We start from the raw sequence: 14051 nt of genomic DNA on the forward strand, positions 1-14051 counted from the left end.
TACCCAGGATTTCCATTTGTAGAAATTTTGTTCCAAATTATGCTTAATAGAATGTTCATACAAATATTGCTTAAAAGAAATGCATTAACTAGAAGTTTTTAAATAAAAATTAAAGTTTGCTGGAGGTGTTCTCTCTCCTTTCCATTCCATCTCTTAAGCCAGCCCAAAAACATAGTTTCTATTGGGTTCTTCTGTCTGTAGAAATAGGTATAAGATTGACAGCTGAAGAGCTAGCAAATACTAATTCTGAGAGAACCTGCCCTTTCCTACAAGGGCCTGATGCGAAATTAAGAGTATGAATACCTACTAGTATTATAACACAGATAAAATGGGTTTTTAAATATGGATCCCCCTGTCTTGCCTATACAAATGTTAGCATTCTCTGGCTTCTAATGTATCAACTTTTGAAAATTCTCTTTTAAACTTATTATAAATTACAGTACAAAAGAGCACTGAAATCAAAACCTTGAATAAGCCTTAACCTTTCAAAGCTTGGTTCATTCACTTTTAAAATAAATAAACCAATTTCCCTTCTACTTTATGCATTTATAAAGACCAAAATGAATATTGTTAGGGTAAAAGCTAAAGTCTGTCTGATTTTTTTCATATAAAGGAATGTATAGTCATTCAATTTTGTCTAATGAAAAAAGTAATTATTGAAAACATGTTTTTATGTATCAGTACTTTATATTCAGTGTATATTTAAAGATATTACTGCCACAATTTATCTTTCTTGCTGTGTATACATATCAAGGAAAGAATCATTTGAATCCTACTTTTTTGTAATGAGTAATAAGTTGTCAGTTGTCATTTACATAATGAGTAGTAAATTGTCATTTACATGCAATATTGAAATTTTGTTTCTTTTTGCCCCTGCTTACCTCTAACTGAAGTTAAAGATCCATTTGGTGCTTCTGTGTTATATGAGTAGGTTAGTGGAAGAATTGTCACTGAACTGTTACATTATGCCTGCTCAAGTGTTTTTGTTTTTTTGTTTTTTTTGTTTTTTAGGATTTATCAAATTTGGAGGTTTAGGTGAGGTTTTTAGTTTTGTTTCTGAACATGACCTGTTTCCATTGACCAAAGCTTCAGTCCCAAAGATTTTATTAGTTTAGGTGATTTATTTCTATCTCAGAGTTGTTTTCCTGTTTTAAAAAGAAAATAAAACACATTGTTATCAAATCAATGATTCTTTGGGACTTTAAGTCTTTTGATGATTTCTGGTTTTAATAATCTGGCAAGTGCTAATTTGAGTGATTTATACTAGAAATCAAAGATTGCTTAAATGTAGCATATCTAGTAGTAAATGTATTCCTTAGCCATATTAAAGCTAGAGTATAGTGTGTACTGTTTTTAATGGAATATATGAACAGAAGCTGAAAATTTGATATCTCACAAAATTCTGACTAAATGACAATATTCATCAAGCCAATAATGTTAAGTTTTATGGAAATTCCAATGTCTGATTTAAAGAATAAAGTAGTTAGGACAAGAAATTAGGTGAGAGATGATCATAAAGCACTAGTAATATGAAGTTTTTAGAAACAAATAATTTGGCAAGCAACAATCATCTCTAAAATCATCAATCCCTAAAATACATCTTATGTTAAGAGATAGCAAGAGATTATGTTTAATGGATTGTTAACTAATTCAGGGCAAATAACATAACCAAGTGTGTTATACAGATAATTTTAAGTACTTTCTATTTATTCATTTCTGTTAAACTGAGTTAGTTATCCAGATCAGGATCCTGTTGTTTTTTTTTTTTAAAGACAGGGTCTCATTCTCTTGTCCAGGCTGGAGTACAATGGTGCTAATATAGCTCACTGCAACCTCAAACTCCTGAGCTCAAGCGATCCTACCATTTGAGCCTCCAGGTGGCTGGTTTATTCAGATCCTTGATGTCATATTAAAGATCCCAGGCCTGAATATAGGACAGTCAAGCATTTTATTTCTTATCTTTGTAATCAAGGTACCTGGCAGAGTCCATTTATAAAGTGCTTTGTGAAATGGAAGAAAGGATGTGATTAATTCAGAAAATGTATGAAACCTGTGGAATAGAGGCAGTTCTGTTCAAAATGAAACTGTCCACTTTTGGAGGATGATACATGTCAAGACATTGATTCTTGAATTTTTTTTTTAAGTTGGGTCATCTTCAGAAATAAAACATTTGGCCTTTGAATTATATTGTTTAAACTTTCAAAGTTTTACAGAGGTTAAAATGATCTAGAGAATAGTTGAGATCTTAATTGATAGTATTCTTGTTAATGTAGGGAATAAGAAAGGGTAAACTACCATTAATAAATGTTGATACCTGCTTTATTGGATATAAGGCACAGGTCGTCTGTGTTTGGCTATTGTGAGGAATTTGTTTAAAAAGAAAAAGAGCAGAGATCTTTTTCTCTGCTCTGGGATCATAATAACCCATTGTAGAGAGAGTATAAGAAGTAATACATGTTTTAACCTTTGATTATCATGTGTTTATCTGCAGGAAAATATTAATTCTGGGATATTAGTATCAAGTCAGTATGTCTGTGATGTGAATTTAATCTAAGCAAAATAATCACTTAGGTACATTTGCTTTAAAAAAAAATCCTGTGATGGATGAAAGGCCAAGTACTTTGGGCTCTCTGTATTTGTAAACCCATAAAGATTGTAATGTTTCAAATGCTGCAAAAAATTTTTCTGTTCTTAAAAATTTTGGAAATGTACTCACTTGTCTATCAAATATAGCAATTCAGGAACTATCCAGGAAGTAGATCTGTAAGTGAACATAAGAAATTGTGAACCACAGAGTTAGGCAATGAAGAAACATCTGTTGACCATCTGTATATATGTGCTCAGTGTTGTGTAGATCATGTGGAAAAAGGAAGATGTATACTCTAAAACATGATCTTCCATCAAAAAGATACATAGTGAAGTAGAGATATTCAAAGACTATGAGTTACAGAATGTGTTCAGTTTGGGGCTGAAGATAACGCAATGCAAAGCTGAAGTTGACTTCTTTTACTTCTACCAATATTCTAAAAAGAAAATGGCCCTCACTGATAAAATTTAACTAGTTAAATTAAGAAAGCCAATACAGAGAAACATTACTTGATTTCAAAATGACACAGAAGTTAAACTCAACATTAATTAAAATTCTTAGCAATGAAGTCTTTGGGATATTACCAGTCATGAGTATTGCATGTTTGTTGGGTAAAATTGTTGCTTTGCATGTCCTCAGAAGAACAGAAACCTGAAAGTTACTGAAATAATTCCTTTGTGATACTGAATAAAAGTTTCAGAAGAATAAAAAAAGGGTTATTTCATTAAGATTAATATTTTATATCTCTATCTTGAATTATTTGATTTTATTTTCTTAATATTCTTGATAGCTATTTTTCTGTCATGATGAATTTTTATTCTTTACATAAACACTATTATTTGCATGTTATAAAAGATAGTGTTAATGTTGATTTTAAGTTACTAATATTTCCTGCCATAAACCACAAAGGTACTTTTTGCTCCCAATTCATAAAATTTATCAGGTAAGATTTTTCTTTTTATACTTCCACTCAAAGTAACTAAAGGAAGCTAAAATTGCCATCTTCAGTAGTCATTAAAGACAAATTATAAGAAGTAGCTTATGCTACTTCTACTTTATTTTTTAATCATCAAGAAGATAGTCACAATTTACTTCTTCATAAGAACTCTGTGTGTGTGTGTGTGTGTGTGTGTGTGTGTGTGTGTTTAGGATTAAGTAGTATAATGGCTCTTATTGTAATATTTTTTATTGTCTTGACTCTTTCATGGGAAGATACGAACTTGAATTTTCTAAAAGTACTTGAAATGTACTTTTCAGTTACAGACATTTATATTTTAAAATATTTGTTGTTTGTTTATCCTATGTTACATGTTTCTCTTGTCTTCAGTTAAAATGTATATATTGATTTGTCTTTTTGAAGAAGTTCTCCATAATGCTAAAGGCATTACCATGCCCTCAAATAGACAGGGATAGGTAAAAACATATGTAAAGCTCTTGTCCCAGCCACCATACACAACTGCCAAGATCATAGAGAAGGAGGAGGAGTGGTAAGTGTCTTCCAACACTTCGCATTGTAACATTAGATTCAGACTACTGCATACCTACACAAAACAAAGTCAGTGTACAACCAAGAATGTGAAATGTACCTCTTACCACAAATCTATTTGTTAATGTCAGTGAATCTCTAGTTCAGAAAGTTTTTAGTCAATGCAGACAAATTGAAGGCATTATATCAAAAATTGATGATATAATTACCCTTCATTTTTATGATGGTGTCATGTTTTTAAAGTTGTTACATAATTTTATATATATGTACACACATGTATGTTAAATAATATTGTCACTTTAGGGTTAAGAGTATTATAGTTGTGTTTTATTAAAATAAGGTGACTTAGAAAACAAATACTAGTATTTTATTTTTATTGTGCTGATTTAGTTAAAATTTTTTCTGTCTTCAGATTTACATTTTTTTTGTTTACCTTTCATTAATAGGTAGTATAGATCAATCAGTGTTAAAAGAATTGCCCCCTGAACTCCTGGCAGAAATTGAGTCTACCATGCCACTTTGTGAACGTGTGAAAATGAACAAACGCAAGCGTAGCACAGTTAATGAAAAGCCAAAATATGCTGAATTCAGTTCAGATGAAGATAATGATAGTGATGAAGCTTTTGAATGTAAGTATCACAGAACCCTCTGTTATTATTTTAGAATTTAAAAGCAAATTGATGTGTTTATCTTATTTATAATTTGGGGGTTTAGCAAGAGCACAGTCACCTTAATTCTTAATAACACAGTATAGTAAGTTTTTTTCTCTATACTTTAAAAATGAGTGAAAGATGAGATCAGTTGGCACCAAGAAAAAAATATTAAATGAGCTACAATTAGTTTAAAAACACAGGTAGGTATGTGTCTATATGCATTCGGCAAACATTTATTGAGCTCCTATTATATGCTAGACACTGAGAGTAAAAATACAAATAAGATATGGCCCCTGTCTTCAAAGAGCCTTCAGTCTAATGGGGGAAGTATGTAAATAAATAGTTGCAGTACGCTGATAAAAGTACAGTGATAACAGTAAATCCAAGGTGCTATGGGAACACATTGGATTGGCATCTAAATCAGAGTGGGGGCTCAGGGAATGCTTACTGGAAGAGGTGACACTTGAGTTGAGTCTTGAAGGACACGTAGGAGATAGCCAGATGAAGAAATATTTAAAACCATACTATCACTAAATTATGAATGGATTAGCCACATTGCAGATTATCTCTGTGGTTTGGACCTGGCTTCTCCTTTTTGCCCAGCTGTGTCCTGGAATTCCTCCCTTGTTTCACTGTTTTCCAGAGCTGGCTTCTTCACTACACAGCTACCTCTCTACAACACTGTGATCACCTGTCTTTGCACTAGACTTGCTATACCTCGCCTGTCTTCCTACTGGTCCACTGAAAAAGTTCTTCTCTTTTATCCCTATCTTCCTTCTTCTGGAGCAAGAGAATTGAGCCTAGCCAAGAGGGGTCAGCAACCTTGTTTGACTTAAACGGCATTCAGTGGAAACAGACTATGGGAGATCTTCACTTGTGTGCCAACTGACTTAGTCATAATGACCAAAAGAAGTGGGAAGACCACCAATGTTCTACCTTTTCCACCTAGTGTCCATAGATTGAGGTGTGACAAGCAAGGGCAGGAAGGACAGATGCATGCTGCCATTTTTAAATGTATATTGCTGATGGAAGCCCTTCACCTCCTCCAAAGTTTTTAATGTTAATTTACTGATTTTTTTAAAAATTGTGAGCTCTTGAGCTATGAACAGTAGACTATGAATACTGAACAAATCTGAACAAAGTTTTAAAATCGAAATAAAATATATAGCAAACTTAATCAACATTTAATCATGTATAATTGTTATAATTTGTATTATGAAATGTATTGACACGCAGTATATTAAAATGGCTAAAGTTAATTTTTTTATTACAATCAAACATTTTGGTCATATGGGGACATGGTTAGCTCTGGAAGGTGAGAAAAGAAACATAATATACATGCCTTATCACTCTGCCTCTTTCCCTCTAATAAACATATCAGCCATAGCTAGAATAGCTGAGAAGGAGGAGTCCCTAAATTGCAGTTTGATTTCAAAGAACGTTTCAAATCCAGTTGACTAATAGTGGCTACCTGCGTTACTAAGTTGAAAAGATTTCTGAAGCTGTCTCACAGTTAAGTGGAAAGGATAACATAATCAGCAATGTCTACCAAGCGTAAAATAGTGGAGAGTATAGCCATACATGCCTCATGTTTGTCACCAATGCAGCCAACCATTCTTTTCATTGCTCTCTATCATGAAAGCTATTATCTCATCTTATGGAGGCACATCGCTACATCATAAAGCCAAGGATCCTGTTCTATCTATGCCCAACTATGTTGAAAGGTAATACTTTAAAGAACCTGAGCTTCAACCACTGCTAGGAAAAAGGAATGTTTCTCTAGATTTTTAAAGAGCTGTCAGAGTAGCTTCCTGTTTTTGTTCACTTATTTCTATACAAGTATTTCTAACTATAGAAAAGTGGACACTGGAGCCACTGATTTGAGTAGTGAAAGAAGTCCAAATGGTTGTTCACATAAACAACCAAATCGTCAGCCAGGCATGGTGGCTCACGCCTGTAATCTCAGCACTTTGGGAAACTGAGGCGGGTAGATCACTTGAGTCAGGAAAACGAGACCATCCTAGCTAACATGGTGAAACCCCGTCTCTACTAAAAAATACAAAAAATTAGCCAGGCGTGGTGGCATGTACCTGTAGTCCCAGCTACTTGAGAGGCTGAGGCAGGAGAATCGCTTGAACCTGGGAGGCGGAGGTTACAGTGAGCCAAGATCACGCCACTGCCCTCCAGCCTGGGTGACAGAGCAAGACTCCCTCAAAAAAAAAAAAAATTTGTTACACCACAACAAAAATAGTATAGTGAAAATAAAGCACAATACAAAATTGAAACTATCATGAGAATGTAAGTGGCATGCATTGTGCTACTTTGAAAGAGAGAGACTTTTTGAAACTTAGCAGTTTAATTAGATTGATTTCTGAAATCTAAAACCAAGGAAATAGTTTTGTTGGAAGTTAGGGGAAAATGTTGAAGGATAATTTTGAAAGTTGGTCTACACAGATTTGGATGGCCATTGCACAAGTATAAGGTTACCGGGTGCCTGGGGAAGACGGAGGGGGCGATGTAAGAAGCTCAAGAGATATATAGGTGAAATTTGGAAAGAGGATAGAAAACACCCAAGTCATATTTTACATGCCTCTCTTTTGAGTCCTTTCCCCTCCCATGCTTATTCCAAGGTAATGAAAGAAATGGAGAAAGAATAAGCTAGCCACAATGAGTTGGTATCCTAATAACCTTGTTATAACACAATGTGTTATGGAAGTTTTTTTTTTAATTTGTTACCCCATTTTTATCCAAATTGTCTAAAATTTGATGAATGTGAAATAAATATTTACAAGATCTATGGATAGTTAACACCAGTACAGCATATTCTATGTAATTACAAACCACTATAAGATTTATCAAGCATTTTCTACTCATAGGATTGAATGCTTGAAATGGATTTGTTATGAAATTAATTAAAATGTACAAAGACAAAAGTAGGTCATATTTGAGGTTGTAAAATACTAATTTCTGGTGTCGTAGCTCATGCCTGTAATCCCAACACTTTGGGAGGCTGAGGTGGGAGGATTGTTTGAGCCCAGGAGTTTGAGACCAGCCTGAGCAACATAGCAAAACCCCTTTTCTGCTCCCTGAAGAAAATAGCACTTTCTGAAGAAATTTGCTTATTAGTTGTCATCCCTTGTAATTTAGGCATTTCAGTTCTTGTGAAAAAAACATTTAAGGAATTCTATATCAAAATGACCTGTTTCTCCGTCATAAATACACACACACACCCTACTTATATTAGTATATGAAACAGGCTGTCATTAAAGGAATGTACTAGAGAATACTGTAGTCATAAAAGAGAAACAGTCCTGTCTCTCCTCACATACCTCATAACCAAATGTATACCTAATTATGAAGAAAATCTCAGATATTTAAATATATTCATTTACATTTGTCCTTTATATGAACCTTTTTGCTATGCCAACCCTGTAACTATAAAGAAGCAGCAGCAAAATGACCTTTTCCTGCCATGTTGCCCATAGATTGGATAGAAGAGTCCAGAACCAGAAACCAAACTAGATACTTGAATAGGACTACTTAGGGCAACATTTAAGGATAAGATTAGCCAAAGTATAGACATTATTACCCACACATGAAGACACTGGCACAAGCATACAGTGCCTGGGCCAGAGGTTAGCATCCTTACATCTGAGCCAAGTAGGGGACTTAGGCAATACATTTGTCTTAAGTATTTGTGTATTTAAACATAGTTAGGGATTCAGAAAAGAGCAGTTGCTGGTGAAATAACAGACTAGAAAGTTTATCATTGTCAGCAACAAGTGGTCACAACAACAACCAGTATGTGATCTCAAGGTAGGACACATCACTTGTCTACCCTGATTTTAACTTGGTGGTACTTACTACATACTAGAACAGAAATGGTAAATATTTGTCACTTATGCTGCCCTCCAGCTCTTACTGCAGACATTTGTAATCAGTCTTTCTTGCTGAACTATGATGCTTTCTCAAGGCTCAGAGTTATTTTCAACATAATGTTCTAGGCAGCTATTGCCAGTTGATCAGAGTTGATGTGTCAGATGAAATCTGTTTGCCAGGTCTGCCTAGAGGCTCCTGTCAGTACGGGTGATTTTAGCAGAATGCTTAGACCTCTGGAAGGATGGGGGAAGGATTGAAGGTAACATATATAATCATGCTTATGAAGCATGCATAAGCTTAGAAACTTTTCATGGGTTTAAGCAAGCCTTTGTTGGAGAACTGAATTCAATATGTGAGTATTTACAACCGTATAGGTTTATTCTATCTCTGTAGGCTTATCATGTTAGGTCCCCAGTGCTTATGGAATTTATCGCTAAGTTGTGGGTATAACTTAGCTATTACTTGATGGTATACATGGTTACTATGTTCTGTAACACTTTCTCAAAAGCTGACTTCCTCCAAACCCTACTCCCCATCAGTAATCTAAGTGCTTTAAGGTGGTTCTGTTTTTCATCCAATTCCTAAATAAAGTTTGTTTTACAAAGCCTTAATTAATCTTGAAGTTTAGATATAACCTTTATTGACTTACTGAATAACTGTCATTGAATTGAACACCATAGTTTAATTCCAAGAACCTTCCTATCTGTATTTATTAGCAATAAATACTGAGTTTGCTTAAAGATCTTTAAATCTGGGTAGATGCTGCTAAAATTAATGATACTCTTTCTGTATCATAACTTAAACTTCTGGATAGACAAAATCACTCTGAATTTCCTAGACCCTATGGAATGAAGATTTTTTTTTTCCCATATGGTTCATTTGTAAAGTACAAGTTTTAATCATCTTTTTAAATGAGGTAAATTATTTGTCATGGGGATTTGCTTCTAGCCTCTAGGAAACGACATAAAAAAGATGATGATAAAGCTTGGGAATATGAAGAGCGTGACAGAAGAAGCTCTGGGGATCATAGGAGAAGTGGCCACTCTCATGAAGGAAGAAGGAGTTCAGGTGGTGGTCGTTATCGAAACCGGAGTCCGTCAGATTCTGACATGGAAGATTATTCTCCTCCTCCCAGCCTTAGTGAGGGTAATTCATCAGTGTCAACGGATTTCTTACATAAACCAATTTAAATTTAGGGATATTTTATGTTTTTTTATGAGCTAATTAACAACTACTTTTCAATTAAGACAAAAATATATTTAGTTTCTATGCGCAGTGATTATTAGTTTAAGTCTTTAACATTCAGGAAAAAAAACTAGAAACAAAAATGGAAATATTTTAAGTTGTCATTCCTACATTTCAGTCCTTCTTTTTGTTCATTTTAGTTGCTAGGAAAATGAAGAAAAAAGAAAAACAGAAGAAAAGGAAAGCATATGAACCAAAACTAACACCTGAAGGTAACATTTGAGTTAATTTAATTTGTCTTTATTCATCAGCTTCACATGTCTACTTGGAATGTGAGAATGATGAATGTATTTTTCTCTCTTGCAGAAATGATGGACTCTTCAACTTTTAAGAGATTCACAGCCTCAATAGAGAATATTTTGGATAATTTGGAAGATATGGATTTTACTGCATTTGGTAAAATCAACTTAAAATACATTTATCCCTAATCTAAATGTCTAGCTTTCTGTCAGTTACTCTAGAGGATACAGAGGCATGATGTGTGCTATCAAGGAACTTGAAATCTAGTTGAGAAGTCAAATTAGTCTGTTATCAAGAAATGAAAAACTTTAGTACAAAACCCAAGTATAAATTAATCAAGTATTGATAATATCTAAAGAATTCTGAATAATTTAGAGTTATTAAAGAAGTCTTAGCCAGGTGCAGTGGCTCATGCCTTTAATACCAGTACTTTGAGAGTCCGAGGCGAGTGGATCACAAGGTCAGGAGTTCAAGACCAGCCTGGCCAAGATGGTGAAACCCCATCTCTACTAAAAATACAAAAATTAGCTGGGCGTGGTGGCAGGCACCTGTAATCCCAGCTACTCAGGAGGCTGAGGCAGAGAATCACTTGAACCTGGGAGGCAGAGGTTGCAGTGAGCTAAGATCACGCCACTGCACTCCAGGCTGGGCAACAGCCTGGGCAATAAAGAAAAAAAAAACTCTTTATGCAGGTGAGGAGGCTTGAATAGGCCCTGGATAATGAAGGTACTGATAGGAGCAAATATGTAGAAAGAAGCATCTATTCTTCTATTCATTGATTCTAATGACCAATTTTTATTGAATACTTACAGTGTGCCAGTAGTATGTTAAGTGCTGGAGATGCAAAAATAAATAAGACCCAAACACCTGGCTTTAGGGAATACAGACTCTAATATGGAAAACAAAATAGTAAACCAATTAGAATACAGTAGGATTAATGTTATATTCATGTATTACTTTTACAATGACATAAAAATTACATCTATGAAGTATTATGTTTATAAAAACACTGCTTGCAATGTATAGAGCTACTCTTAAAAATCCTATGCCATCTTCAGCTGATAAAATTAGTATTTGTTTTGTGAGAATTACTTGCCTGAGTACCATTGTGTTTGCTAATTTCGAATGTCAGTTTTATCTCTTTTTAAAAAGTTTACAATTCTATGCTGAAAAATTGTGTTCTGTATCATTTAGGGTCCCAAAAGGACAGAGGGCACTCTCAAATTAGGATTATTTGAGGAGTTATTTACAAAGAGACCAGTTAAAAAGATGAAGGCAAAATGGTACCAGAACCCAACAGCCTAAGACCAAAAGAGTGAGGTTACAGAAAAGTCACCAGAACTCATTCTGCAAGAAAAAAAGTTGTAGAGTAGGTTGCCTTGAAAGAAACAACACCTTTTGGTCAGGGACAGAGCCAGCCTGAGGAAACCTTGTAAGCAAAGAGTAAGAGATACAAATACCTTGACCTTACACTCCTCTTTGATCTTCTAACAGGGCACCCTACTGGCTGAAACAAAAGCCAGAGGGCATGGGAGACTCTTGATGTAGTCCCTTAGGTCAGCCTCCCGAGGCAGAAAGTGTAGTTGAGAAGAGGCAAGAGTATATCTAAAGTAGTAAGGATAAGATATCTATCTCATCTTCCCATTTTAGTCATAAATCTGACTTTAATTTCTGTCCTCTTTCATTCAGGGTGTACTTAAAGTTTATAGACGTCTCTTAGGTTATTTGTTTAGTTCGTGTGTCTAAAATTTTATTAGAAAGTTAAGCTTGCCATTGTGAGCTATTTTGTTTACCTAAACTTTGTCTTTGTTTGGCTTGATTTTGCAGGTGATGATGATGAAATTCCTCAGGAACTGCTCTTAGGAAAACATCAGCTTAATGAACTTGGCAGTGAATCCGCTAAAATTAAAGCGATGGGTATAATGGATAAGGTATCTCACCAAAGTAAATTTACTTCAATAGATAACATTTGAAATTAATTTAAGGCTTTCAGGGTAAGTTATAAAATTTATATAAAGTAAATAGTAAAAAAAAAAACTCATTGTTGACTTCTGAGACTCTAAATGAGTTTTTTTTTATAAAACCTTGAATGAAAGAAATATTCTGCAAATTATTCTAAAGAGAATCATATTACTGCATTGAAAGAGGCATGGACTTTAATTTTTTCAGAGTGTTTTTTTTTTCATTTTCTCAAATATTTAGATTATTTAAATGCAGAAATACATAAAATTTTTCTGTGACATTTGCTTTAGTCATTTAGGGTCATGAGTAGAAGTTTTAAGTGGGAAAGTTTTCTTACTCTTTAAAAGGGTGACAATGTTATTTCCTCCATAGCTCAAAGGGAATAATTGTAGACTGTTTCTTCAGTAGTTTATAATATAAACTACTTTTGCCAACAATAAAATAATTTATGTTGCTATTTTAGCTTTCAACTGACAAAACTGTGAAAGTCCTAAATATCTTGGAGAAGAATATTCAAGATGGGTCAAAGCTTTCCACTTTGTTAAATCACGTAAGTTTAAGATCCATACTGTTAATTTAACCCTTAATGTTATTAAGATCTATAGTAGTCTCCCCTTCTCTGTTGTTTCATTTTCCATGGTCTCGGTTACCTACAGTCAACTATAATCTGAAAATAGGTGAATAATTTTTATTACAGTTTATTGTTCTATGTTTTATTATTGTCAATCTCTTCCCATGCCTAATTTATAAATTAAATTTTATCTTACGTATGTATATATAGGAATAAAGTGTATATCGAGTTTGATACCATCTGTGGTTTTAGACATGCACTGGGGGTCTTGGAATGTGCATAAGGGAGGGACTAATGTGAATTTTTTCACAAATGACTTTCATGTGTAGGGGAAATTTCACATTTTGTTAATTTGAGTATGTTACCATGAATTACAAGTTACATTCATTAGCACTGCTGATAGAACTTCACTTTTAGTAATTCAGAATTATTGTTACACGTTGTCAATTCACAGCTTTACCATAAAGCAAGAAAAATAAAGACATGTATTTTTTTTTCAATTTAAAGGGCTGTTCTTTAGTTTATGCTCTTCCTTATGTAGTGTGTGAATGTTTAAATTTTGTTTTTGATTTATGAGATGATAGTAGGTAGTAATTCTTTTTGTTGACCTTCCCTGGAGAAATAACATAGTGAAACCTTATCATGATTTCCGAATGTATACTAATCAATCCTTAATTAATATACATTACTCCTTATATACCATTTTTATACCTACCTCAAAGGGTTGTTAAAAGGGTTAAATAAATTAATTCGGCCGGGTGCAGTGGCTCACACCTATAATCCCAGCACTTTGGGAAGCCAAAGCAGGTGGGTCACAAGCTCAAGAGATAGAGACCATCCTGGTCAGCATGGTGAAACCCCATCTCTACTAAAAATACAAAAATTAGCTGGACATGGTGGCGCACGCCTGTAGTCCCAGCTACTCAGGAGGCTGAGGCAGGAGAATTGCTTGAACCCAGGAGGCAGAGGTTGCGGTGAGCCGAGATTGCACCATTGCACTCCAGCCTGTGTAACAAAAGTGAAACTCTGTATCAAAAAAAATAATAAATAAATAAAAATAAAAATTAATTAATTCATGTCAAGTACTTATAACAGTGTCTGGCGCACTGTAACTTCTCAGTAAATGTTAACTGCAGCTGTTACTATATTTTAATGTGTTTATATCAAAAGCAGTAGCAACATGGTTGCAATAGTTTATTAATTGAGTAAAGCAAATTTCCTGGGATTTGCCTTGTAGCATTGTAGCAGACTATAAATTATATGTTCATTCAAATTGATCTTGATATCTCTGACATTAATGAATACAAACATTAATGCTTATAGGCATTTAATAAATTTTGAGTTGATAGAGTTTCCCTCCCTCCCCTTTCCTTTCTTCCTTCCTTCCTTCTCTCTTTTTCCTTTCTCCCTTCCTTCCCTTCCTTCCCC

General features: G+C 34.2%; 1 protein-coding gene across 5 annotated transcripts in view; it reads left to right on the top strand.

The window, feature by feature from the left end:
- NIPBL (NIPBL cohesin loading factor) overlaps window positions 1-14051 on the top strand; it is a 207565-nt gene that overhangs the window by 123984 nt on the left and 69530 nt on the right. For 4 of the 5 annotated variants that reach the window (XM_012459994.3, XM_064375929.1, XM_012459996.3 and 1 more), the window contains 6 exons: window positions 4520-4702; window positions 9554-9751; window positions 9991-10062; window positions 10157-10246; window positions 11918-12021; window positions 12516-12602. In XM_012459994.3, coding sequence (XP_012315417.2) covers window positions 4520-4702; window positions 9554-9751; window positions 9991-10062; window positions 10157-10246; window positions 11918-12021; window positions 12516-12602 — 734 coding nt within the window. The remainder of the gene's footprint in view (window positions 1-4519; window positions 4703-9553; window positions 9752-9990; window positions 10063-10156; window positions 10247-11917; window positions 12022-12515; window positions 12603-14051) is intronic. The other variant, XM_012459995.3, reaches the window with a different exon arrangement.

Source organism: Aotus nancymaae, unplaced genomic scaffold (assembly GCF_030222135.1).
Source record: "Aotus nancymaae isolate 86718 unplaced genomic scaffold, 86718_ANA_hifiasm-v0.15.2.pri h1tg000014l, whole genome shotgun sequence".
In the NCBI taxonomy this organism is placed as follows: domain Eukaryota; kingdom Metazoa; phylum Chordata; class Mammalia; order Primates; family Aotidae; genus Aotus; species Aotus nancymaae.